This window comes from Phyllostomus discolor, chromosome 4, assembly GCF_004126475.2.
Source record: "Phyllostomus discolor isolate MPI-MPIP mPhyDis1 chromosome 4, mPhyDis1.pri.v3, whole genome shotgun sequence".
Classification (NCBI taxonomy): domain Eukaryota; kingdom Metazoa; phylum Chordata; class Mammalia; order Chiroptera; family Phyllostomidae; genus Phyllostomus; species Phyllostomus discolor.
The window spans coordinates 112,068,784-112,093,715 of NC_040906.2; the positions used below are offsets into that span (position 1 = coordinate 112,068,784).

Below are 24,932 nucleotides of genomic sequence, written 5' to 3' on the forward strand. Positions count from 1 at the left end.
TAAATAAATAAATAAAATCTTAAAAAATAAAATAAACAGATGTTTGTGATGGAGCTGTGAAAATAAAATATATAAAATATATAATCTAAAAAAATTATAGCAATTCATCTCTTCTAAGAGGTAATCTTGTAATATCCCACTGAGAACAGAATTAAAATTAATCTGTATTCTGTAAGTGCAATTAACTGTTACCAAGTCCACAAATGATAGATTAGAAATATACCATGGGGCATAGAAATTTTGCCTTAGAAGCACATAACAAAATTGTTAAAACAACTCTGTTGGAGCCTTTTAAATAAATGCCAATAACTCACTAATAGCTTTATTCTGTGAAGGTAATGTGCCTTTTATAAAATTAAGCCTGCTCTTTTTCAGTTTCCACACCTACAAATAGGATCTATAGAGATTAAAAATCAAGCATGAGTTTTGAAAGTGATGGATTTTCCTTTATAACACATTTTTAAAACAAGTCTTTTCTTTTTTGTCAGAAAATTACATTTAAAAAATGCATTTAAAAGTTTTAAAATAAGGAAGATTATGCCAATTTCTAGAGGCATTTTTGCAATTGAATGCAAAGCTTACTATCATCCATAGTAAATAGAAAATTTTTATTTGCAAAAATGTTAAGCTTTGCTTGAGGTTTTTACTGTTTTCTTCTTTCTTTTTCCTGGGGTATTATTGAGCTGTAATTATTCCAAGGATCTTAAGACCAAATTATTTTCATGCTTCTTCAGTTTTCTCTTTAAAGCAAAACACCAAGAGTTCTAAAAGACTAGATTTGAGCTGGAAGTTGATAGCTTTGTAAATTAATTGTATGGCACTTTGGAAAATGTATTAAATGTAAGGAAACAAGTGATCAACTATTGTGATAAATCAGTATTTCAATAAGTAGTTTTGTGACTTTGGAATTAATTCAGATGAAAAAAGAATTGCCTGACCTTTAAATTATGTAGCCTGAAACTTTTGTCATATGTCAATTGACCATAAAAGCATGGGTTTATTTCTGGGCTCTCTGTTCTATTCCTTTGATCAATATGTCTGTTCTTATGCTATTACCAGGCTATTTGGATTACAGTGGTCTTATAGTATAGTTTGATATCAGGTATTATGATACCTCCACCTTTCTTTTTCTTTCTCAAGATTGCTGAGACTAGAATTCCAAAAGGCAAAAAAAAAAAAAATATATATATATATATATACACACACATATATATACATACACACACATACCTCTGTGGTCATAACAACACTATTTTCAATAACCAAGATCTGGAAACAACCTAAGTGTCTATCAGAAGATGAGTGGATAAAAAAGCTGTGGTACATTTACCCAGTGGAATACTATGTGGCAGTGAAAAAGAAGGACCTTTTATCTTTTGCAACAGCACAGATATACCTGGAGACTATTATGCTACATGAAATATGCCAGTCAGTGAAAGACAAATACCACATGATCACACTTATACCTGGAATCTAATGAACATAATAAACTGATACACAAAATAGAAACAAAATGATAGATATATGGAAAAGACTGATAGCTCTTAGCGGTGGGGGCAGGGGACTGGATGAAAGATGGTAAAGAGATTAACCATAGAATATTTATGCATGACCCATGGACATGGACAACCATATGGGGACTGACTGAGGGAAGGGAGCAGGAGGGTCTGGGTGGAGATGGGAAAAGGGAGAAAAAGTGGGAACAACAGTAATAGCACAAACAATAAAAAAATTAAGCAGACTGAAACTAATAGAGGCTCATTTGAAGAATAAGTTTATTAAAAAATTCCAAAGTGAATACTTTTCCTTTATTCAAGCATCCAAATGCTAATTTTTTACTGACTATGAATTTGTTTTTAGGAAGCAAAACGCTTTCAGAATATTGACAAGTCATGGGTAAAGATAATGCAGCGAGCTCATGAGAATCCCAATGTGATCAGTTGCTGTGTTGGAGATGAAACCATGGGGCAACTGCTACCTCATTTACACGAACAGCTGGAAGTATGTCAGAAGTCACTGACAGGGTCAGTAAGGGCTTAATCATTTTATATGCACTGGTGTTTTATCTCAAACAGGTTCATACCTTTCTGGTTTGGTTGTAATGGTAGGAATGGTGATAGGAATTTAACATTTCACACAAATTTAAGTTTTCTGCAAAAAAAGACACCTTCATCTTAGGGGTGGGTGAATTAAAGCATTGTATTAGTTTTGTAGGTCTGCTGTAAGAAATTACCACAAACTGGGTGACTTCAAACAACAGACATTTATTTTCTCAGTACTGGAAACCAGAAGTTTGAATATTCAAGGTGTCAGCAGCTTCTGAAGGCTCTCAGGGAGAATCTTTCCTTCTTTCATCTAGCTTCTGGTGGCTATAGGAGTTCCTTGGCTTGTGGCTAAACAATTCCAGTCTCTATCTCTGAATTCACATTTTTTTTCTTCTTGTGTCTCTTATGAGGACACATTGAATTTAGGTCTTATCTGGATAATCAGGATGATTTCTTCTAGAGATCCTTAACTTTAACACATGTGTAACAACCCTTTTTCCAGTTAAGCTCACATTCACAGATTCCAAGGAACAGAATGGGGACCTGTCTTTTATGGGGCTTCCAATCAGCCCAACACTGGCATGGAGTAAGGCTGAACATGCCACTAAGAGCACAATTAACCAGACAAATTCAGAAATAATTTTCTTAAAAAGCAGTTCATTCTCGGTTTCTGTGTGAAATAGGGTGAACATATATACTGTTTTGTCTAAGTTTATGCTCTGTCTTAGCTTAATGGTTAGTCGTCCCTGCTCTCACTCGAAATGTGCTGGTTTGTGGATAGATTGTATGTTCACCCTGGATTTAAGCCATACTAAGAAATTCACAATACTCTTGGGGCACAGGAGAGCTCTTGATGAGAAAGAAGATGGTAGATGGGGCAGGTTTGATCTGAATCCCTTTCTTGTTTTCTTTCATTTTCCCAAGTGACATATATGGTGTAGCATGGACTTTGGTTCTAACAAAACATTTCAGAGGCAAATGGGAAATGACTATAGGTGTTTGCTATCATCTTATGAACATGTCAGTGATTGTATCTTGGCTAAAATTAAATAATTCAGAAAAATACCATTTGGTAATGTGACTTTATTTAAAGGTATTTGGAGAAGAAGCGATTACTATTTCCAAGATTCTTCTTTGTATCCGATCCAGTTCTCCTGGAAATTCTTGGACAAGCCAGTGATTCCCATACCATACAGGTATACTCTAAGTATCTATTACCTAAACCTCTTATTTTCCCACAGCATACATAATGGGTAACAAAAATGAAGTTAACGTTTAAAAGTGGAGGCAGGAAAGGAGTATTAAAATTATGTTGATTATAAAATGTCCTATTTTTCTATGTATTTGGAGCTCATCAACCTGAGGTGAGGGTCATTGATTATGCCACTCACCAGCAGGATGATCTTTGCCAGCATCTTAATTTTCCTGCACCTTAGTTTTCTCATCTGCAAAACCAGAATATTAAGGGTTCCCATCTCATAGGATTGCCATAAAGATTATGTAAGCTAATTCATTGAAAAATATCCAGCATGCCTTATGTGCTTACTAAATGTAATTCATTATTATAAGTATTTAATCTAAATATTCTTAGATCAGATAGAGCTGGTGATTTTGTTTTAAAGATTTTATTTATTTATTTTTAGAGAGGGAAGGGGGGAGAGAGAGAGAGAGAGAGAGAGAGAGAGAGAGAGAGAGGGAGAGAGAGAGAGAGAGAGAGAGAGAGAGAGAGAGAGAAACATCAATGTGCGGTTGCTGGGGGTTCTGGCCTGCAGCCCAGGCTGGGAATCGAACCTGGGACACTTTGGTTCCCAGCCCGAGCTCAATCTACTGAGCTACTCCAGCCAGAGAGCTGGTGATTTTGATTTGTCCTTTTTTCCATCCAGAATACTCAAATGCTTGTAGCCATTTTCAAAGGCAATACTTGCCAGAGGAAGAGAGAAACTATGGAGAACTGGCTGTGGGAGGCACTGAAACACCCATCCCCTGGGCCAGTTCTGATTTGGGAATCTAGGAAACCGCTAATAATATCTTCCCTGTTGGTTTCCAGGAAGTTGTGGGGATGAGGAAAGAGAGAAGTAAAAGCTGTGTAAGGCAGGTGGAGAAGAGAGAAAGCAGGACAGAGCTGGGGAGGGACAGTCTCTATAGTCTAAGAGAGGCAGGCAAGGACTTGGAGAGTACATTCTTCAGGGCTGGATTTAAAAAGTGGGCCTCCAAGTTCAGTCAAGGGTCAAAGCAGGGTCTTTTTTCTTTTTGAAATAATGAAGTAAATTCTTAATCTTTTACAAGGATTAACAATATTAAGGCCTTTAAAAACATCTCAGTGGCTTTCTGTTTGGGCTAATGTATGATGTTTTTGCTTTGTCTTGTGCTTTTTACAGCCACATCTCCCTGCAGTATCTGACAACATAAATGAGGTGACATTTCATGCAAAAGAATACGATCGTATCCTGGCTGTTATATCAAGAGAAGGAGAAAAAATTATTGTAATTTAACTTGGTTAAGCTTTTGTTATTAGGATTTCTTTAAAAATTTAGGTTGAGGAGGATGCAATTCTCTTATGAAAAAAGGGAGGTGGGGTGGACTTGCTTTCTAGTTCTGTAGCCCTCTGTTACAGACTAGTTTGAATAATTCATTTAACTTCTCTAAGACTCATTTTATCCTCTTTGAAATGAAAGTTTTAGACCAGATGATCTTTATAGTTCCTTCTACCTATAGTATTAGTTGATTTTACTTGTGTTTTAAATATTGAAAAATAAATATAAGGCCATTGGCTTTGCATTGAGGAACTATGATTTATCAAGTGTGTGACATTTGTAAAAACCCAAAATTATTATCAATTTGTAATATATTTGTAATATATTTTTTAGTTGGATAATCCTGTTATGGCCAAAGGTCCTGTAGAGATTTGGCTTCTGGAATTGTTAAAAATGCAGATGTCATCATTGCACAACATAATTCGATCTGCATTCTATCAAATCAGTGATTCAGGATTTCAACTCTTACCTTTCCTCAGTCACTTTCCAGCACAGGTGAGAACGCACAGCATTTAAATAATGGTTATAAGAAACGGAATAAGGGGAAAGGATACATCAGGCAATCAGCCTGATGGTGTGGAGGCTGTTGTAGCTTTGAACTAATTAGGGAGCCCTACCCAGCTCCCAACCACCTGCTCACCACCGACATCACTCTAGGCCCACCCATCCCATCCCCCAGAAGAGGATTTGCCACTGTTCTCTCATCATTAAGGATATACACTGAGACTAAAACCACTTATATGAAAATTTCATCTTATATATAAAAAACATAGGTAGATATAGACACTGATATAGATATGGGTGTGGATATATGTAAATGGAATGAGCATATCTTTTCCTGAAACAGAATCCATCTTGTTTTTTGCTTATTTTCCCTTCAAGTGACTAAAAATTGGCAAATCTGTTAAAGGAGGACTTCTCATGTAACTAACGTTTGAAGGAGAGAAGACCTTGACACGCGCTGAGGTTGGAGCAGGTGTTCCCACTCTCTAGTCTTTTGGCTCTTAAAAGTGCACTGTAATGTGCCAACTGTTATTAACATCAGATGTAGAAAATTCCAGTAGTCATTACATTTTCAGCCAGAATAAATAAAAAGTGATGACTATCTGGGTCAGAGATAGTATGGGATAGAAGACAAGAGATATCTGAGGAAAATGTAGGCAGTTTTTGCCCAAACCATATTTCTTCTCCATCTGTCCCTGCCAACCTGCACTCCCAATTCTGAAGTGCTGGACACAGAGCAGAGATAGCTGAAGTAATGTGAAATTATTTATTCAAATGGCACAAGTACAGATACAGAATCAACATTTTTGAAGGGAATACTTTAATATTGTGATTTTAAAATAATGTATAATATCCTTAGCAAACTTTAACATTTTTATAAGCATTAACTTTCTGATAAGTCTTTATAAAATACTTTATTTGATAAACTGAGAAAATAGCTCCTTGGACTAAATCAACATACTTTTCCCTCCCAGGAGAGCTTGATCATCCTGTGCATTCTGAAGGAGAGGCTCTGTCTAGATTAGACAGAGGAGTTAGCATTAAAGGTGGAACAGTTGAAGAGGAAGGTCAAAGCAATTGTCAGGTTGAACAGGAGATAGCAGGAAAGTTAACTAGCTTTAAGGATTATCTTTAGTGTTCATATATACATATATACACAAATGAGTGAAATTTTAAATAAAAATCTTAATATTGAAGTGGGAAAATTTCAGTTCCTTGGAAAAATTGTTTTAAAGAGTATTGAATATATATTCAATATATATTCATTCATTGTATACATTACTCTTTAGAGCAACTTTCTCAAAGAACTGAAACTTATTGACTACAATAAGGTTCATTGTAAATGAACCTGGCAAATTTAAGGTTTTATTTAAGTTTGTTTCAAATTTCTGCTTTCTTCTAAAACACATTTCTAAGATTATAAATGCAATGCAAACTTTTGGGAAAATATGACAGTGAATATAAAAATTTTCCATATTTTTATCACTTGGAAATGATGACTATAAATATTTAGTGTACTCCCTTTCAGTATTTTTTAATGTGCCTATTACAGGCATCAAGTAATATTGAAAAGAATGAGCATTCTTACTTTGTTTTTTATTTTAATGAGACTCTTCCAGTTTTTATCATTAAGTCCTCTGCCTTCTTAAATTAAGTAAAAAACATAATTTAGACTTTTCATGATGACTCAGGGTAGTCATTTTTAAGATATGTTTTTAGGATATAGAATCACTGCATAGTAGTCTATGCAGTGATTTTTCAGGGTTTCTGGTCTGTTTGTCTTTAAATCAGACAGCCTTACACTGCTGTTCCTGTTGTTTCTCTTTGTTTTTCCTATCGTAAATGCCGTCTTCTGCTGCCATCAGGGTCAGAATTTTCTTGCTATTGGGATCTGCCTGACACTGGCCATTTCCTCCACATTCTGTTGCTCACCTTAGCCAGGTGCTTTCATTTAGCTTCACCTACAGACCCAGGATTGGCCACTGTTCTAGTAGGGAAAAGCATTGAAGTTCCTGAGGAGGCAGGGATTAGGAAGGGGTTTTATTTCTACTTTACCCACATCAAACGCCATGCCACTCACACTGCTCCCACTCCTCTGTCACATGTGGGGTTCCTTTTTGGTCCCAATGATTTTGTATCTGTACCTTAACTCTGCGGATGAACAAATGCTCCCAAGGGGACAAGTGCCACATGGAAGAGGTGATGGTAGGGGATATTCTGATCACTTTTAATCCCTTACCTGGGGTAGAAATTGCAGGTAAGGGGATATTCACTCACAGTTTCCTTTTTGCCTTCACCAGGAGACAAAGGACATGCTTCTCCCTTTTCACTTTCTGTCTCTCTCTCATCAGAAAAGTTGATTTAGATAAAGATATGGATATTAGAGAGTGGAGGTCAAGAAAGGAGATAGGCAGAGTATCTTTTTAAAAAGTTGCAAAGAGCTCTGGCTGGCATAGCTCAGTGGATTGAGCATGGGCTGTGAACCAGGCATCGCAGGTTCTATTCCCAGTCAGGGTACATGCCTGGGTTGCAGGCCATGGCCCCCAGCAACTGCCCATTGATGTTTCTCTCTCTCTCTCTCCCTTCCCTCTCTAAAAAATAAATAAATAACATCTTTTTTAAAAAGTTGCAAAGAGACATTTAGAAAGCTATTTTTAGGAGTGGAGAAATGCATGTCCCTTTTTTAGTTTAAAAGGAGTGAAACCCTGTTCACTGTCATGTAAGTGACCACCAAATTTTATTATAAATATTGGTTATATTTAGGTTACCTATATATTAGGTAAATAAAGGTTGTATTTTAAATATTTGGCTTATTTGTCTGCTGGATTTGTAGGTTGGCCTTCTGGGACTTCAGATGCTGTGGACACATGATTCAGAAGAGGCTTTAAATAATGCAAAAGATGACAGGAAAATTATGCAAGTGACCAACCAGAAATTTTTGGATATTCTAAATCTCCTAATTAGTCAGACAACACATGACCTAAGCAAGTTTGAAAGAGTGAAATTTGAAACTCTAATTACTATTCATGTGCATCAGAGAGATATTTTTGATGACTTGGTAAAGTATCTTTTTTCTTAATGTAAAATAACGTAGTATACTAGTTAATAATTTAGTGCTGCTAGTAATGGGAAATTAAGTGTTATACATATCCCCTAACTTCTACATCGTCCTTTATCATAACTGTCTACATATAAACCACATCTGCAAATATCTATATTTGGTGGTTTAAATAATTATGTATGTATATTCACATTTGCCATTCTGAAAGTCTAAAGTCAACTGATGTGATGTGAACTAATTGTTTGATTAAACCAAATAACAGGGATGTGATACAAATGAGGTGAGATTGGTCATGAGTTATGATGAGCTGATTCGGAAGGAAGCCCAGATCAAATAGACTCAGGCTTCAGAGAATTCTCATGGATATTTGTCTTAACTGATGGTGTCCAACAGGATATCATGGGCTTGATTTGGACAAGGTTTTGTAGGATGGGATTGAGAGGAGTAGTATTTGAATTATCTTTGTAAATAGAACCCTTAGTAACCAATGGCCTTGAGGGGCACCAGGAGGTTTTGATATACCAACATTTGACTACCTTTGTCTTTAACATTGTTTTATTTTATATTTTATTCATCTTAAAGGCATCTCTTTTCTTTATTAAAGACACATAATTCATGCAACTTAGGACCCTTTTTTTAGAAGATATGATCACACACAGTCTGTTTCAAACTTCTATCAAAAGCTCTGATCAGATAAGTTATATTATTGAAGATTGAAGGACATGCAGTCTATTCCCTTGGAATCTAGATCCTTGCTTCCCAAAGTATTGTATTCTGACCAGTTGCTTTGGCATCTCCTGAGAGCTTGTTAGAAAAGCAGAATCTCTAGCATTTTCCCCCACTACTCCCTCCACAATGTACTGAATCAGAATCTGCATTTCAACAAGATTCCCAGAGCAAAAACATGGCTCCAGTATTTATCTCTGCAGCAAGCTAATCATCAAGCACATTAAGGCCTTATTTCTTTGGCCTTCTATAGATTTGCTTTCACTGAATTGCAATTACCCTTATACTGTAGCTTTCACTGAAGCCCACCTCAAGAAACTCTTATAGAATCCAGTACTGTATCTGCTAGCAGTATGCTATCGAGGGTGATATCTGTGAATCTTCACTGACTCTTAAAACTGAAGTCCCATGGAAGAAAATGCTTTTAAATTTAAGGGCTGAGCAAGGCATTACTTTCCATACAAAATGGATTTTAAAAATCTATACACAATTAAGACATGAAACTGTTTTCTTTTTGTCTTAATCACTATTGAACTCATGGTCAGTTTGCATCCCAACTAAATGAGATTTCTTGGCCAGCATATTTGCATTTTATTTTTTCATGTATAATGCTTAGAATAGTCTGTTATACAGTAAGAACTCGATAAATATTAACTGTTTTTCTTTATCATTTTTTTCAATAACAGTTGATATACAATATTGCATTAGTTTCAGGTATACACATGGTGAATAGATGCCATATAACAATTCACGTGATCATCCCAATGAATCCCACACCCATCTGACACCTCACATAGCTGCCAGGACATCACTGACCACATTCCTTATGCTGTACTTTACATCCTCATGACTATTCTGTAGCAACCAATTTGTATGTTTTAATCCCTTCGTCTTTTATACCCATCCTCCCAACCCCGCTCCTATCTGGCAACTGTCAAAATGATCTCTGTACCTATGAGTCTCTTTCTGTTCTGCTTGTTTGTTTATTTTGTTTTTTTTTTATTCAGTTATGGAGAGATATATATTTAATGCCATTGTATTGTACATATTTTTGTCTTTTTTTCTTTCTTCCTTTTTTCTTCTTCTTAAAGAAGACCCTTTAAATTTCATATAATAATGGTTTGTTGGTGATGAACTCCTTTAGCTTTATTTGTCTGGGAGGTTCTTCATTTTTCCTTTGATTCTAAATGATAGCTTTGCTGGCTAGAATAATCTTGGTTGTAGGTCCTTGCTTTTCATCACTTTGAATATTTCTTGCCATTCCCTTCTGACCTGCAGAGGCTCTTTGTTTTTTAAGGGTTTTTAAAAATGTTTTATTTATTTATTTTTAGAGAGAAGGGAAGGTAGGAAGAAAGAGGAAGAGAGAAACACAATGTAAGAGAGAAACATAGATCAGTTGACTCTCGTACATGCCTAAATTGGGAAGAACCTGCGACCCAGGCATGTGCCCTGACCAGAAATCAAACCAGTAACATTTCACTTTGTGGGTCAATGCCCAGAAAACTGAGCCACATGGCCTGCAAAGTTTCTTTTGAGATATAAGCCAATGCTCTTTTTTATGGTATTAAAAAATGTTTATTGTGATCTTATTTTTACATTTTTATTTATATTTTACTTTCATGTGAAACTTCCCCCTTCCAGCTTTAGCAAGGTATAGATTAACAAAAATTATATATATTTAAGGTATACAGTGTGATAATTTGATATATGGGATCTGTCCAGAAAAAGTACAACCATTGTTAATATAACCAGAACACAATGTTGCACAACACTGATGTAACCTGGCAACCAAAGAGAATAGACTGAAATGCACATGTGTGAACGATGATGACTTCACTGTACTAGTCAGTAAGAGTGGTAGATGTTGTTGAGTGAGCATGTGTACTGTGTGGCCATCACATTCAAAATGACTGAGTGAGTAGAGCAACAAATCTGCATCTAATTTTGTGTTAAGCTTGAACATTGTTCCATGGAAAGTATTTACATGATTCAGAAGGCCATAGCTATGGGCAGCTGCTGACTGGCAGCTTCATCACAACAACACACCTGCTCATGTATCACATCTCATGAAGAATTTTTTGGCAAAACATCAAACCACCTAGGTAACTCAGCCCCTGTACAGTGCAGATTTGGCACCCTGTGACTCCTGGCTTTTCCCAAAACTAAAATCACTTTTGAAAGGGAAGAGATTTTCCTGAATTGATGAGATTCAGGAAAATGTGATGAGGAAGCTGATGGTGATTGAGAGAACTGTGTGAGATCCCAAGGTGCCTACTTTTAAGGGGAATGAGACATCATTGTTTTATGTACAGTGTTTTCTGTATCTTATAATTTTTTTAAGAAATACCTCTGTTTTTCATATTATATAGCTGGATACTTTCTGGACAGGCCTATGTATACAGTGTGAAATGTTTACTACAAGCTAGTTAACCCCTCTATCACTTCACATAGTTACCATTTTGTGTGTACGTGTGTGGTCTTTTAGCAAATGCCAAGTATACAATATAGTAAGTATTATTAACTACAGTCACCATGTTATACATCAGATCTCCAGATCCCCAGAACTTGGGAATCTGAAAGTGTACCAACTGAAAGTTTGGTATTATTCGTATTATAACTGAAAGTTTGTACCTTTTCACTAACATCTTTCCATTTCTCCCATCTTCACCCCCCAGACAACAATCTTATAGGAGCTCCCTTGTAGGTAATTTAACTGCTTTCCTCTTGCTTTTAAGATTTCTCTCTTTGTCTTTTAACCTTTGGCGTTTTAATTATGATGTGTCTTTAATTATGATGTTAGGTCTTCTTTGGGATCATCTTGTTTGGGATTCTGTGCTTCCTGGACTTGTATACTTCCTTTACCATGTTAGGGAAATTTTCCATCATTCTTTTTTTCAAATAGGTTTTCCATCATTCTTTTTTCAAATAGCGTGCTCGCACGCTCTCTCACTCTTCTTCCAGCTCCCCCATGATGCAAATGTTGGTACACTCGAAGTTGTCCAAGAAGCTCCTCACACTATCCTCATTTTTTTTTTGCTGTTCTGATTGGGTGTTTGGGGTATTTTTTGCTTCCTTGTATTTCTTATCACTGATTTGATTCTTGGCTTCATCTACTCTGCTATTGATTCCCTGTAAATTATTCTTTATTTCAGTTAATGTATCCTTCATTTCTGACTGGTTCTTTTTATATGGTTTCCATGTCATGTATTTGTGCTGTTCTCACTAAGTTCCTTGAGCATCCTTAAAACCAGTATTTTGAACTTTGTATCTGGTTGTTTGCTTGCTTCCATTTTATTTACCGTATTTTTCCATGTATAATGTGCACCCATGTTTTTGTGCACATTATACATGGGATTATTATACTTGTGGTATGTAATCACTATATCTATGTATAATGAACATCCTTATTTTTTCCTCAAAAATTTGGGCAAAAAGTATGCATTATATGTGACAAAATACAGTAGTTCTTTTTTTTTTTTTTTTGAGATTTCTCCTATTCTTTCATTTGGGACCTGTTTCTTTGTTTCCACATTTTGGCTGCTTCCTTATATTTGTTTCTCTGTTGTTAGGTAGAGCTGCTACATCTCCTGAACTTGGTAGAGTGTCCTTGTATAGTAGGTGTCCTTTAGGGCCCAGTAGCATAGCCTCCCAGTCTCCTGAGCTTAGTGCTCCAGGTGCCCCTTGTGTGGGCTATGTGCACTGTCCAATTGTAGTTGAGCCTTGATTTCAGTTTGCATCACTGGGAGGGTGCAGCAGAGGAGCTGCTGTGCAGGAGCTGACCCTGCAGAGCAGGACTTGCTTCATGAAGTCCTCCCGAGTGTGTCATTCGTGGAGGTCTGAAGGAGTCCACCAGATTCACTGGCTCTGGGGCCTCCTGGGATGTGTGAGGACAGCCACAGAGCTATCTTCAGGTAGTTGCTACTTGTACTGGTCTTGGAGGTGCCCAAAGAGGCCAAGCTTCAAACCAAAGCCTTTTGCTACTAGTGCCAGGCCTGGGGCCAGGTAGCAAGAGGTACAGGGTCTGCAAATGCCAGATGTTGCTTATTTGAGAGATTTTAGGAAAGTCTGAAGCATGAGGCAAGAGAGACCATTTGTGTAGAAAAGCCTCTGGAAACAGCTTGGGTGGGTCCATAAGTTGAGTGGGGTGGGTTCTCAAGGAATCATGAGGGTGGGGAGAACATTATGAACCAGGATAATGAAGACTTAGATATGGTGCCCACCTGCCAGGTCTATGGGGGGAGGGTTGGGTCTCAGAAAAGGAACAATAACATTTGCCAGCACTTTTGTCTGGGAGAAAGCTACCCCTTCAGCTATTGCTCTCATGCCAGACAGTTCAGTTCCTCCCCGGTATGTGCCTGAAACCTTTCAAGCTGCTGCCCCAGTGCTGTAGCTCTGAGTGAGTGAGTCCAAGTAAGTCTGTGTGTGGGTCCATTAAGGGGAACACCTAGGACTACAGAAGTTCTCTGTCTTACTCAGCCATATTCCCTGCTGGTTTTTATAGCCAGAAGCCATGAGGACTAATCTTCCTGGCAATGGAATGTCGGGCTGGGAGGCCTGGTGTGTGGTGCTGGGTCCCTCACTCCTCGGGGGGGACCTCTGCAGGTGAGATATTCCTCCTCCTAGTTTTTATCTTCCACGTATGAGTGTGGGACCAGCCCCTTCAGCGTCTCTGCCTCTCCTACCAGTCTCTATGTGGCTTCTTTAAATCCTTAGTTGTAGGACTTCCATTCAACTAGATTTCAGATGGTTCCAAATGATAGTTGTTCTCTAGTTTAGTTGTAATTTTGATGTGGTTATGGGAGAATTTAAGTACTGTATTTGTGTAGTACACCACCATCTTGACTGGAAGTCTCCCCTAGCTATTCTTTCTTAATCCTCTTTCATCTCCTTTCACCATCTTAATGGATTGTTGAAAGTAGCTAGTTGACTGCATCTCCATGGCTGTAGGTCCCATGTTAGAGAGCAGAGTCCCTGGGAGTGGCACCAGTTATGTTACCCAAAAGTAGCTCTTTTAAGGTGATAAATACAAACTGTGCTTTAGGAGGGAAGCAAGAATTCTTAACTGGAGGGAAGGCAAGGTCATTAACAATGAAACAATACAACAAAAGGCAAGCATGCACATAGCATGGAGACTTGATTAGATGGAGATCTGAACATTGTATATTTGTCAGTGGTCCATTTTTTAGTGTTAGTGAATGACCTGGAAGTGAGCCACTGGTTTTAAGAGCAGTGAAAGGGACCATTTGCCATTTTCCTATGTTGATTCCCCTGAATGGGCAGGGCTAGAAAAACTAGGTTTTTCCAAGTTTGCCAGTGGAGTCACAAAACATCCCGGAGTGTGACTGTGGTAGGATGTTGTTCCTAAACATGCTTGCCTGGTTCCTGTTTCTTGTATCCATTGCAGAGGGAGCCTGGTACTGATTGTCCCATAGGTATACAGTGGTGACAAGGCAGGTTGATTGGCTTGGCCACAGTGCTGGTGTAGGAAGGCATATGTGCATATGTAAACATCTCTCTGCTTAATCTCTTCAGTGGCTTCCCATTGCTGTGAGAACAATGCCCAAATCGTTTCCCATGCACCAAGAAGCCTCAGCTCTTACTCCTTTCTCCAGAGTCCCTCAGCTGTAATAAACTTCACTCAGTTTCCTGAACATGCCAACCAGATCTTTTCTGCCTTTGCCTGAGATATTTTGCCCTCCCACCCCTCCATCACCCACCCCTTTTGTTTTATTTCCCCAGCTAATTCTTACTATTTATCCAGGTGTTAATTTTGATGTTTCTTCTTTCTTTCTTTTTCCTTCTTTCCTCCTTTTCTTTTCTTTTCTTTTCTTTTCTTTTCTTTTCTTTTCTTTTCTTTTCTTTTCTTTCTTTCCTTTTTTTTTGGGGGGCGGGGTATCCTTCTCAGACACCCTATACTAGGTTAGGTCCTTTTGGTGTATATTTTCATAAACCCTGAATTTCTTACTTTATCACAATTACTTATTTATCTATCTTTTGTCATTTTCTGTAAACCCCAGAATACAGGAACTATGTCTTTCTCTCTTTAGCCAGCATAGTGTCAGGTCCAAGGAGGGACTCAATAAATATATTTTAAATGAATGAGAATCATTCATGAATGAGTAACAACTGACCTTATGCTTATGTTTTATGCTTTTGTAATTTAATATGCAATCTCTTTTTATTTTATGTTTTAAGGTAAAAATGCATATCAAATCAGTAACTGATTTTGAGTGGCTAAAACAGAGTAGATTTTATTTTAAAGAAGATTTGGATCAAACTGTAGTGTCTATTACAAATGTTGATTTTATTTACCAAAATGAATTTCTGGGATGCACCGATCGACTTGTTATCACTCCATTAACAGATAGGTAGGGAACAGTTTTTGTTATTCCATTTTATAATTAAGTAATGTGCTTAAAATTATTTTAAAATTGCATTTGAAATATTAACAGAATCTTCTTGCTGCTGTGTTAGGTCTATGATAGTTCATCAAAGTCAGTCTAAGTGAAATACATGAACATTACAAGTAATGTACATTAAATTTTAATAAAGTAGAAAAAGATAAAAGAATAAAAGCAAGCCTGAATGTTGATTATGAGTAATTTAATAATAAACTTTAGGTTGCAAGGTGGAAAAGTATCTCTGGACCATAAAGGAAGTCATTAAAGTCACAAAGAAGGATTGTCTAATTTAGTCTCCTGGTTTTTCATGTGGAAATTGATATCTAAAGTGCAGTTTCTTGGCCAGGTCTGAACTGCCAGTCAGGTAATGGCAGATCCCCTCATAGTTTTTTCTGGTATATGACACTAGACTAGAACTGAGTCCTTTTCATCTTTATATGTCTGCAGCAGTTCAATATGTTGGGCACAGAAGACACTCAATAAATGTTTGTAGAATTGACTTAAATTGGATCCTAGAACAATTAATTCTGCCATTACTTTACATAGGGCTGCCTCCAGGTAAAATTACAACATGTAAATTTGGTCTTCAGCTTCCTCTTCAGCCTTCAGCCTCCTCTGGATTCATCCAGCTTCCTTCCTCTGCCCAGTGCCACTGCCACATAAATTTGTCAACATATTTTCCCTTCCACTGATGTTTATACATAAAGCTTCATGTGTCATGAAGCTTTACTAAGTTTTATTTAGTTCTGAAACAAATGTCACCGAAGCCAGATCATAGATACAAGGAGATTTATTAGATTATTCTTCAACTTATCTGAATAAATGAAACATTTCATAGTAAAACAATTTTCAATGGTGTGTTAGAATTGGCTTGTAGCAGCTTGTTGTGGAGTTTGGAAGTTTGTCTCAAGAAATTTTTGCAGTCACTCACTTTACTACTACTAATGAATGTCAGGTATTCCAGTCTTGTTTGGTTGCCTATCTTATATGTGAGCAGCTTAAATTCTAAAGAAAACAGGCCCATTCCAATCACAATGGACTATTGCTTGTGCTTTACTGGAATGTGTTACCCCATACTCACAATGTCCTATCCGATTGACATTTGCAGATGTTATATAACTTTAGCACAGGCTTTGGGAATGAACATGGGAGGTGCTCCAGCAGGACCTGCGGGCACTGGCAAAACAGAAACTACAAAAGACATGGGAAGATGTTTGGGAAAGTATGTGGTCGTGTTTAACTGCTCAGATCAAATGGATTTCAGAGGGCTAGGAAGGATTTTTAAAGGCAAGTGTCAAACAATTAAATTATTTTTGGTGAATTTATTTTTGTGCTATTTTCTGATATAAATCTAAAGTGATATTTTCCCACATAACAAACTCAGTATTGGTTGATGCATATGATATTACCATTTTTCTTGGTCAAAAATGGCTGGATATCATCAGTTTCATTGGTTCAATAATATTACTGGCATTGTAGTCCATGAGTTGAATATGTATTGGATTATGAAAGTGGAGTCAATTTATTACCAATGGTGGAAACAATGGTGGAGGGGATAAAATGAAGATAATAAGCCAATGACACATGTGACTTCTTCCAGCATTAGATTCCACTGAAATGACTAATTTTTTTTAAAGCATAGAAACACTGGAGAAGAAGAGGGAGAACCATCTGCGGAGGGGATATTGTGAGAAAATCTTGAAAGATAGGTAGGAGATGGTTTCAGATGAGCGAAGAAAAAAGATTAGAGAGTACTTCAGTCTTAGAACTCAGCGCTTGGTGGTCCTCTCTTTTCTATCTACATGCATTCTCTTGGTGATCTCACACAAACCCCTACTTTAAATACTGTCTGTGATCAAATTTATATCTCTAGCCTCAACTTCTTGAAATTTCAGATTCATACATATAACTAATATCTATTACTTGACATCTCCACTGAAATGTGTAATAATAGGTCTAAACCTATTATTAGACATCTCCCCATATTATTATTCCTCTCCCCGTATCTAATCCATCCTCAGCCTTCCCCATCACACTAAGTAGCAACTTCATTCTTCCAGATGCTCAGACAAAAAAGTCTTTGGTTTTTTTCATACTCACATTTACACTGTCAACAAACTCTATTACCCTCAAAATACACTCCAAATCTGATCACCTCTGATCCCTGCTGCAGTCACACTGGTTCAAGCCAATCGTCATCTCTCACCTGCACTATTCCAAAAAGCCGCCTAATTGGCCTCCCTGTATTTACCCTTGCCTTCTCCATTCTAGCCTCAAAACAGCACAGCAACAATACTTCTGCATGTCAGCCAGATTGTGATGCTCTCCTGCTGAAAGCTGCCTAGTGGCTTCACTCAGAGTAAAAGCCGAAATCTGTACAATGGGCCTGTGTTGCCTTACACAATCACACCTGCCCGCTCCCCATTGTAATGTTCTGACCTGATTCCATCTCCTAATACTCCCTGCTCCCCTCATTCTCTCTACTACAGCCGTATTGACCTTTCTGATGTTTCTAAGTGTTCAAAGCACATTTCCTCCTCAGATCCCTTACTCTTACTTTCCTTAAATTACTCCCCAAATATTCATTCATATGGCTCATTCGATAAAGGATATCCAAAGCAAACATCATACTTGAAAATTTGAAAGCATTCTTTTTGAAATGAGGTGTAAGATAGGCATTCCCATTATTATTTCTTCTAATCACCCCTGTACTTTAGATCCTACCCTATGCAGTAAAAAACAATAACAAAAATACAAAGATTGGAAAGAAAGGAAGAAAAAATTTTATTCTTTACAAGTGATATAGTACACTTAAAAAATTCAACAAAATCTATAGAAAAATAGAATTTAGCAAGTTTTCTAGAATATAAAATCAATACAAAATAAACTTTGTCTTGATAAATCATAAAAACCAGAAAATGAATTCAGAAAGATACCATTTATAATGTAATTTAGAGAGTGTAGTATTGGTGCAGGGATTGATGAATAGACCAGTGGAATATAATAGAGAATGCAAAAATAAGCCAAGGACACTTGACAGATGGCGAAGGTATTACTGTAAATCAGTGATGAAGAGACAGACTTTACAATAAATTGTTCTGGGACAACAGTTGATTAATATTTAAAAAGGGAAATTGGATCCCTACATATATAAAAATTGGATGCTTAAATCATATATAAAACTTAGTTCTGGGAATTAAATGTCTAAATGTGGTAGGCAAAACTGTAAGGGGTTTTGGGAGGTAATAAAAATATCTTTGTTTTCAGAGTAAAAGGGATTTTTAATATAAAAATTGATACTCTGCCTACTGTAAGTTAAAAACATCTGTTTATCAGTGGATAACAAAAAGAGAGAAACATCATGCCAGAAATTTGGAAACAGCATTAGCAATGTATTTTACCTACAAAGGATTACTATCCCAAATATATGAGTAAAGCCTGTGAATCAATGAGAAAGAGATAACCCAATAGAAAAATGAGGAAGTCTTAGACAGGCATTGCACAAATGAAGAAAGTCAAATGACCCTTAATCAAAGAATTGTACATTACAAAGAGATTCCATTTTGTACACACCAGATTAACAACCATATAAGTATGACTTTTTTTCCCAGCTTGGTAGGAAGATATAGGGGAACAGAAATAATCATCCACGGCTGGTGGGAGTGTAACTTGTTTGGCAGAAAAAGCATACTTGTGTATTCTCAGCTCTCCTATGTCCTGGTATATTTTCTTCAAATTATTAAAAAGCAAAAAACAATAGTGAGATGCTGGTCTCACTCTGGCCAAACTGGCAAAAATGGAAAAGTCTGAACATAGCACAGTGACATGTCACAGTGTGCTATGTTCAATGTCTCGGTGATGGTGTACACATAATGAAATCTCTTTATATCACTGGAATTGAATATGTCGTTCTAAATAGCCAGATTTGAAATTTTATATAAATTGTATTTCAGTGTGTAATTGTTTGAGAGCATTTTGGAGAAATGGTTGCTGTTAAGAAGTAAAACTTTTCAAATTAACTGTTTTTCATACCAGGTCTTGCACAGTCAGGTTCTTGGGGCTGTTTTGATGAATTTAACAGAATTGAATTGCCTGTTTTATCAGTGGCAGCCCAACAAATTTATATTGTTTTGACAGCAAGAAAAGAAAGAAAAAAACAGTTTATTTTTTCTGATGGTGATTGTGTTGATTTAAATCCAGAATTTGGAATCTTCTTAACAATGGTGAGAACATAGGTTTTAAATGCAATTTAGTTGGTTTAGACTTAAGTATAAGAAAGTATCTATTAGTGGGTAATGACTGATAATCTAGGGGTCAAGAGCTACTCTTTTAAATCATATGATTTTTTTTGAGTATTAAAAATACCCTAGACAGAAAACAAAATAGTGATATGTTAATTATAATAATAGCTACTATTTATTGAACACTTACTATGTGTGAGGTGATGGGCTATATGTTTTCTGTATTGTATCTGACAGGATAGCTATAGTAACGACAGCCAAATCTTAGTGGCTTAATATGTCAAAGATTTGTTTCTCCCTGTTGATGGGGTTGGTGGAGAGGGCAGGGTCCACTGTACATGTCCTTCCTCTGGTACTCTCTCAATCTTTGCTGGTTTCTGTAGCAAAGGAAAAAGAGAACATGAAAGAGTATGAACAATTTATGCTGTGGCTCTTAGAGTTTCTGTTCAGACATGACACAAGTCAGAACCATAGGTTAAAGCAATTTACATGCCACACCTAACTTCAAAGGGGCAGGGGAGTGTAGTCAGGACTTTATTTTGCATGGTAGCTATTCTATAACTGGGGTACATGAAGTGAAGAACAGAGAGGTTAAAAAACTTGCTCAAGTCACACAGCCAGTTAGAGAAAAATGATATTGTCTAACATCAACACCTGACTACTTACCCTCCACGTTTGGTTTTCTCTGAAACTTAGGAAAGGGTGATGAGTATGATTTAAAACTTCCCAAATAATTCATTAAGGTCCTACAGGAAAGAACTGCAGCAAATTCATTTACCACGTGTTTGAGGTTTGAGGGCAGGGCTTTGGGATTGAATGTTGTACAATTAGAAAACCAAAGACAAGAACAAGTAGAGGTCTCCATGAATTAGAGAAGTGAAGTTCACATTGAACCAGTTTTACCTAGTGTTTTTATGTTTTCTATTTAGTTAAATCTCTAAGTTGCAAGATAACACAAAGTATTCTGCGTTTTAACTGTTCCATTTGATAAACCATAGGAAGCAAAATAAGGAAAGTTTCTGATAAGTTATATTGTAAGCAGATTCTGAAAAGCAGCTGGGGGTAAATAATGGTCCTGAAGTGATCAGTTATAACTTAGAAAATGGGATGGAGATACTTGTTGTAATAACTGTGGCACAGCATAAGCTTCTTAAAAGAAGTTTAACGTTCTCCCTGGAGTAAGGATAATATTGGAAACATCAATTAGATACTAGGTTAGGCTGTGAATAACTGAGACATGAAAAACAGTGGCTTAATACATAAGGATTTATTAATTTAAGATTCTTCTGTGTTTCTACTCCATCATGGTTTCTAACCTCTAGGTCACCTTATGATGAAAATACTATAGAAGCATCACTGTTTTGTTGCAGTTATTTCATACAGTGTCTCTTTACATCTCACAGTGTCACATGGGATGGGAAATGTAACTTTTAATCTGGGTAGTGATGCTCCCAGCTTGCAGCTGGGATATTGTGACTAAGGAAGGAGAAAAGGAGGAGTACTGATAGGCAACCAGCAATCTCTGTATTCCCAGCATAGAGTAAGGTATCTTGCCCATTGATTGTACCCAATAAATTGCCAGGGCTTGTGGGTGTCTAGTGTAATTCCCGAAAGTAACTGACCTCTCTTTGCCTTGTTTGCCTTTGAACCCCTAACCTTACCCTTGGGACTTTTGGGTTTGACCTGTCCTCAACCTATAGCTACTTGTGAGGACTTAACTTCCTTTCTAGCTCTACATTTGTCCTTTTCAGTATTTTTCTTATCATACCTGTTTTTATTACCTTTCACCACCATGGGTTTTTAAAATGGTACTTTGTCAGCCAAAGAACTCTATAATTTTGACTGAAAAGAATAATTGAAGAGAGGAAATAAAAATTACCTAAGTATGTCAGTATGAAATCCTGAATTTTCTTCTTCTTTCCATAACATATTTTGAATCATAATTGTCTAGGTATTTATTCATTTTTTTATTCCTGTTTTCTTAACCAATAGATAAACAGATGCTTAATTTTTGCTACACAAAGTAGTGTGTGTGTCTTGTTTAGTATAATGAAAATGGAAATATGTAAGAGAGTCATGTGACATCAATTAAAAATTAAACACTTTTAACTTTTAGAACCCTGGATATGCTGGGCGCCAGGAACTACCAGAAAATTTAAAAATTCAGTTTAGAACAGTCGCTATGATGGTTCCGGATAGACAGGTATGCATTGGGTTTAAAAATGTGATTTATGTTCTTGTTTTTCATACAAGTTGTTGAAAATCTCACTATATTAATTTTTCAGATCATTATGCGAGTTAAACTTGCAAGCTGTGGTTTTCTTGAAAATGTTATCTTGGCTCAAAAGTTTTATGTTCTTTACAAACTCTGTGAGGAGCAACTTACTAAGCAGGTAACTGTACATTTATTTTTTCCCCTAGATATAAAACTTGATATTTTACTGAGCAGTTTTACCTTGATAAATGCTAATCAGCAAGCTTAAGAAAATCTCATTGACTCTTTTTTAAAGTATATTTATAATTGCTTTGCCCTATTGGTTATGCATTTTAAAGACCTGTTTATTTTTGAATAATTATAAATTCACCAGAAGTTGTAAAGAAATGTATTGGGAGGGCCCATGTATTCATTATCCCACCTCCTTCAAAGTTGAAATCTTATAACTATAGTATAGTAACAAAACCAGATAATGGACACTGATACAATCCAGAGTTTGTTAAGGTTTCACTAATTGTACCAGCACTCAGTGTGTGTGTGTGTACAATTACATCGCATGTGTATATTCATGTAACCACCACCACAGTCAACATACAGACCTGTTTTATCACCACAGGGTTCCCTCATGCTACCACTTTCACAGCTACAGCCACCTCTCTCCCAGACCCCTAACCCCCTGCAGCCACTAATCCTCTCTCCATCTCTGTAATTTTATTTCAAGAATATTATATAAATGGAGTCACGTAGTATATAATCTATTTGTTATGTATTTTAAATCTGCCTCTCAGAATGCATCAGACTGTTTTATTCTCAGAAGATATTTAACGTGTGAATACTGTATAGTACAGCTTGATCTTTCCAACGGAATGGTCATTTTTCAGTTAAATAAAAGGTGAAAGAATTTAGCTAATAAAACTTTGCAGCTCAGCTACTCTAAAACTATAGTATATGTGCCAGAATACCTACCTATATGTATATAGTGGGCCTTCAGGTAGAGATTTTCAATTAAATGCTCTTCTTCCCTCTTTTCCCATCTTAGGTTCATTATGACTTTGGGCTGAGAAATATCCTATCTGTGTTGAGGACACTTGGATCTCAGAAAAGAGCCAGACCAGAAGACAGTGAATTAAGCATTGTCATGAGAGGACTAAGAGACATGAACCTTTCTAAATTGGTATCTCTCTTCTCTGAGTTACTCCTCTTTCTGGATTTTGACCTGGTTTCTTTCTACTTAGCTGACAAGTGGGGGTTGCTCATGTTAGGCTGTGAGCATTAGTAATTACAGTAACAGGGGGGTATGTGACTCCCCATGGCCTGTATGACCAGTGAGGGCTGGAAATGCATCTTCTTGTTAGGTGTGTGCTGTAAAACAGGATTCATCAGTGGGCTTCAGCCCCCAAATTTTAGTCCAGTACTCTACCATTATTCATAATGGGACATGTACTAAACATGAAAATCTGGATTCACAGGGAACCACGAGAACTTTTTGTTTTATCTGTGTATGCTTGGTTTATCTCAGCTATGTCTCCCCCAAAACATCAGCATTATTTCTGTTTTCTAAAAATGCATTGAAAGCTTGCTGTGGGGATTATAGTAGTTATTGCATTGATTTCACTCTTGTCACAGTGAGCCAGGCTGTTTTGAACTAGCTGATGGGCAGGTTCATGTGGTATTTATTCAAGGGACTCTCTGTATTGTGTCCATACTCTAGGAGAACAAGGTTGAAGAAGAAATGGTTCTAAGGAAGCTCACATTGTAGTTATAAGAACGGACAATTAACCCCTGTGTAGTTCACGACTATTACAGAACCTTTTTGGGGGTGTTGTCTTATTTGAGTCTCATAGCCACTCTGGGATTTGGATGGCTAGTGTGCTTATTGCCATTTTACTTAGGAGGGAACTGAGACATAGAGTTTGGAGAACCCATCTACAAGCACAGTTAGTTGAGAAACTGGAACAAAAATCCATGAGATCTTCTGATACCAACTTTTCTCCTTCCAATACACCTCACTACTTCCCTTAAGGATTCTTGAAATTCTTAGGCAAGAATTCTGGAAGCTAAGTGAAATAACCCAGGCAGTGAAAGACAGATACCATATGATCTCATCTATAAGTGTAACCTAATCAACAAAACAAATAATTAAGCAAAATATAACCAGAGACATTGAAATTAAGAATGAACTGACAGTAACCAGAGGGGAGGTGGGAGGGGAATAATGCAGGAGGAAAGGGTGAAGGGTTTTCAGAAACATCTATAAAGGACACAAGGACAGAACCAAAGGAGGGTAGGATTAAGGGTGGGAAGTGGGGATGGCTGGGGTTGGGGGGTAGGGGGAAAATGGAGACAACTGTACTTGAACCACAATTTTTAAAAAAAGCTAAAAAAGAAATGAGAACAGTGCTCTGATGGTTTTCTAGCTGATGTTGGATGAGCCAGTTATGCAGAGCCATATATATTTTCCTTATTTAAACAAATATTAGCATTTTATTTTCATGGGGTTGGGACTATTGCATGTTTTTAAGGTTAATGTGTATACCTGTCTGTATGAGGTCAAACCTCGGAGTGGTAGACTATAGAAGACATTGAATGCAAAGAATTTTGGGTGTGATGCTATAGGTGATGTGGATTCAGTGGTAGTGTTCAGGAGAAAGTACTAGAATTGGGAGAAAGTACTACTCTGGGGAGGAAAGTAATAAATTATTCTCTAGGCATGAAATGACAAGTGCTGTGTGCTTCCTAGTTGGTCCATGAACATTTGTTGACTGAATGAGTAAATTTATTCTGTGCCATCTTAGGTTGATGAAGATGAACCTCTGTTCCTCAGCTTAATCAATGACCTGTTTCCAGGATTACAACTGGATAGTAGTACTTACGTAGAACTACAAGCTGCAGTAGCAAACCAGGTTCAGTTAGAAGGTTTGATAAACCATCCACCCTGGAATCTCAAACTTGTGCAGGTAAAGAAACTTTAATCTATTATCAGTATAATGATAAGCATGTGTTGTTGTGGGGTTTTTTTTTACACACTTGAAATGACATTTAATTTCCAAAACAGGGTGGGAAGGGCATAACTTCAGAATATAATATAATTTTTTAAAAAAAATTTATTTTAATCATTGTTCAAGTACAGTTTTCTGCCTTTTACTCCCATTCCAGCCCACCCACCCAACCCTCACCACTTCCCTCCCATTACCGCCCTCCCCCT

General features: G+C 36.9%; 1 protein-coding gene across 1 annotated transcript in view; it reads left to right on the forward strand.

Annotated features, from left to right (window-relative positions):
* DNAH8 (dynein axonemal heavy chain 8) overlaps window positions 1–24,932 on the forward strand; it is a 305,262-nt gene that overhangs the window by 110,499 nt on the left and 169,831 nt on the right. Inside the window, exons 37-48 of the mRNA XM_028509424.2 lie at window positions 1,861–2,024; window positions 3,139–3,241; window positions 4,424–4,528; window positions 4,913–5,074; window positions 7,917–8,141; window positions 15,066–15,238; window positions 16,380–16,558; window positions 19,307–19,494; window positions 21,629–21,715; window positions 21,798–21,905; window positions 22,767–22,901; window positions 24,523–24,684. Of these exons, the coding sequence (XP_028365225.2) occupies window positions 1,861–2,024; window positions 3,139–3,241; window positions 4,424–4,528; window positions 4,913–5,074; window positions 7,917–8,141; window positions 15,066–15,238; window positions 16,380–16,558; window positions 19,307–19,494; window positions 21,629–21,715; window positions 21,798–21,905; window positions 22,767–22,901; window positions 24,523–24,684 (1,791 nt within the window). The remainder of the gene's footprint in view (window positions 1–1,860; window positions 2,025–3,138; window positions 3,242–4,423; window positions 4,529–4,912; window positions 5,075–7,916; window positions 8,142–15,065; window positions 15,239–16,379; window positions 16,559–19,306; window positions 19,495–21,628; window positions 21,716–21,797; window positions 21,906–22,766; window positions 22,902–24,522; window positions 24,685–24,932) is intronic.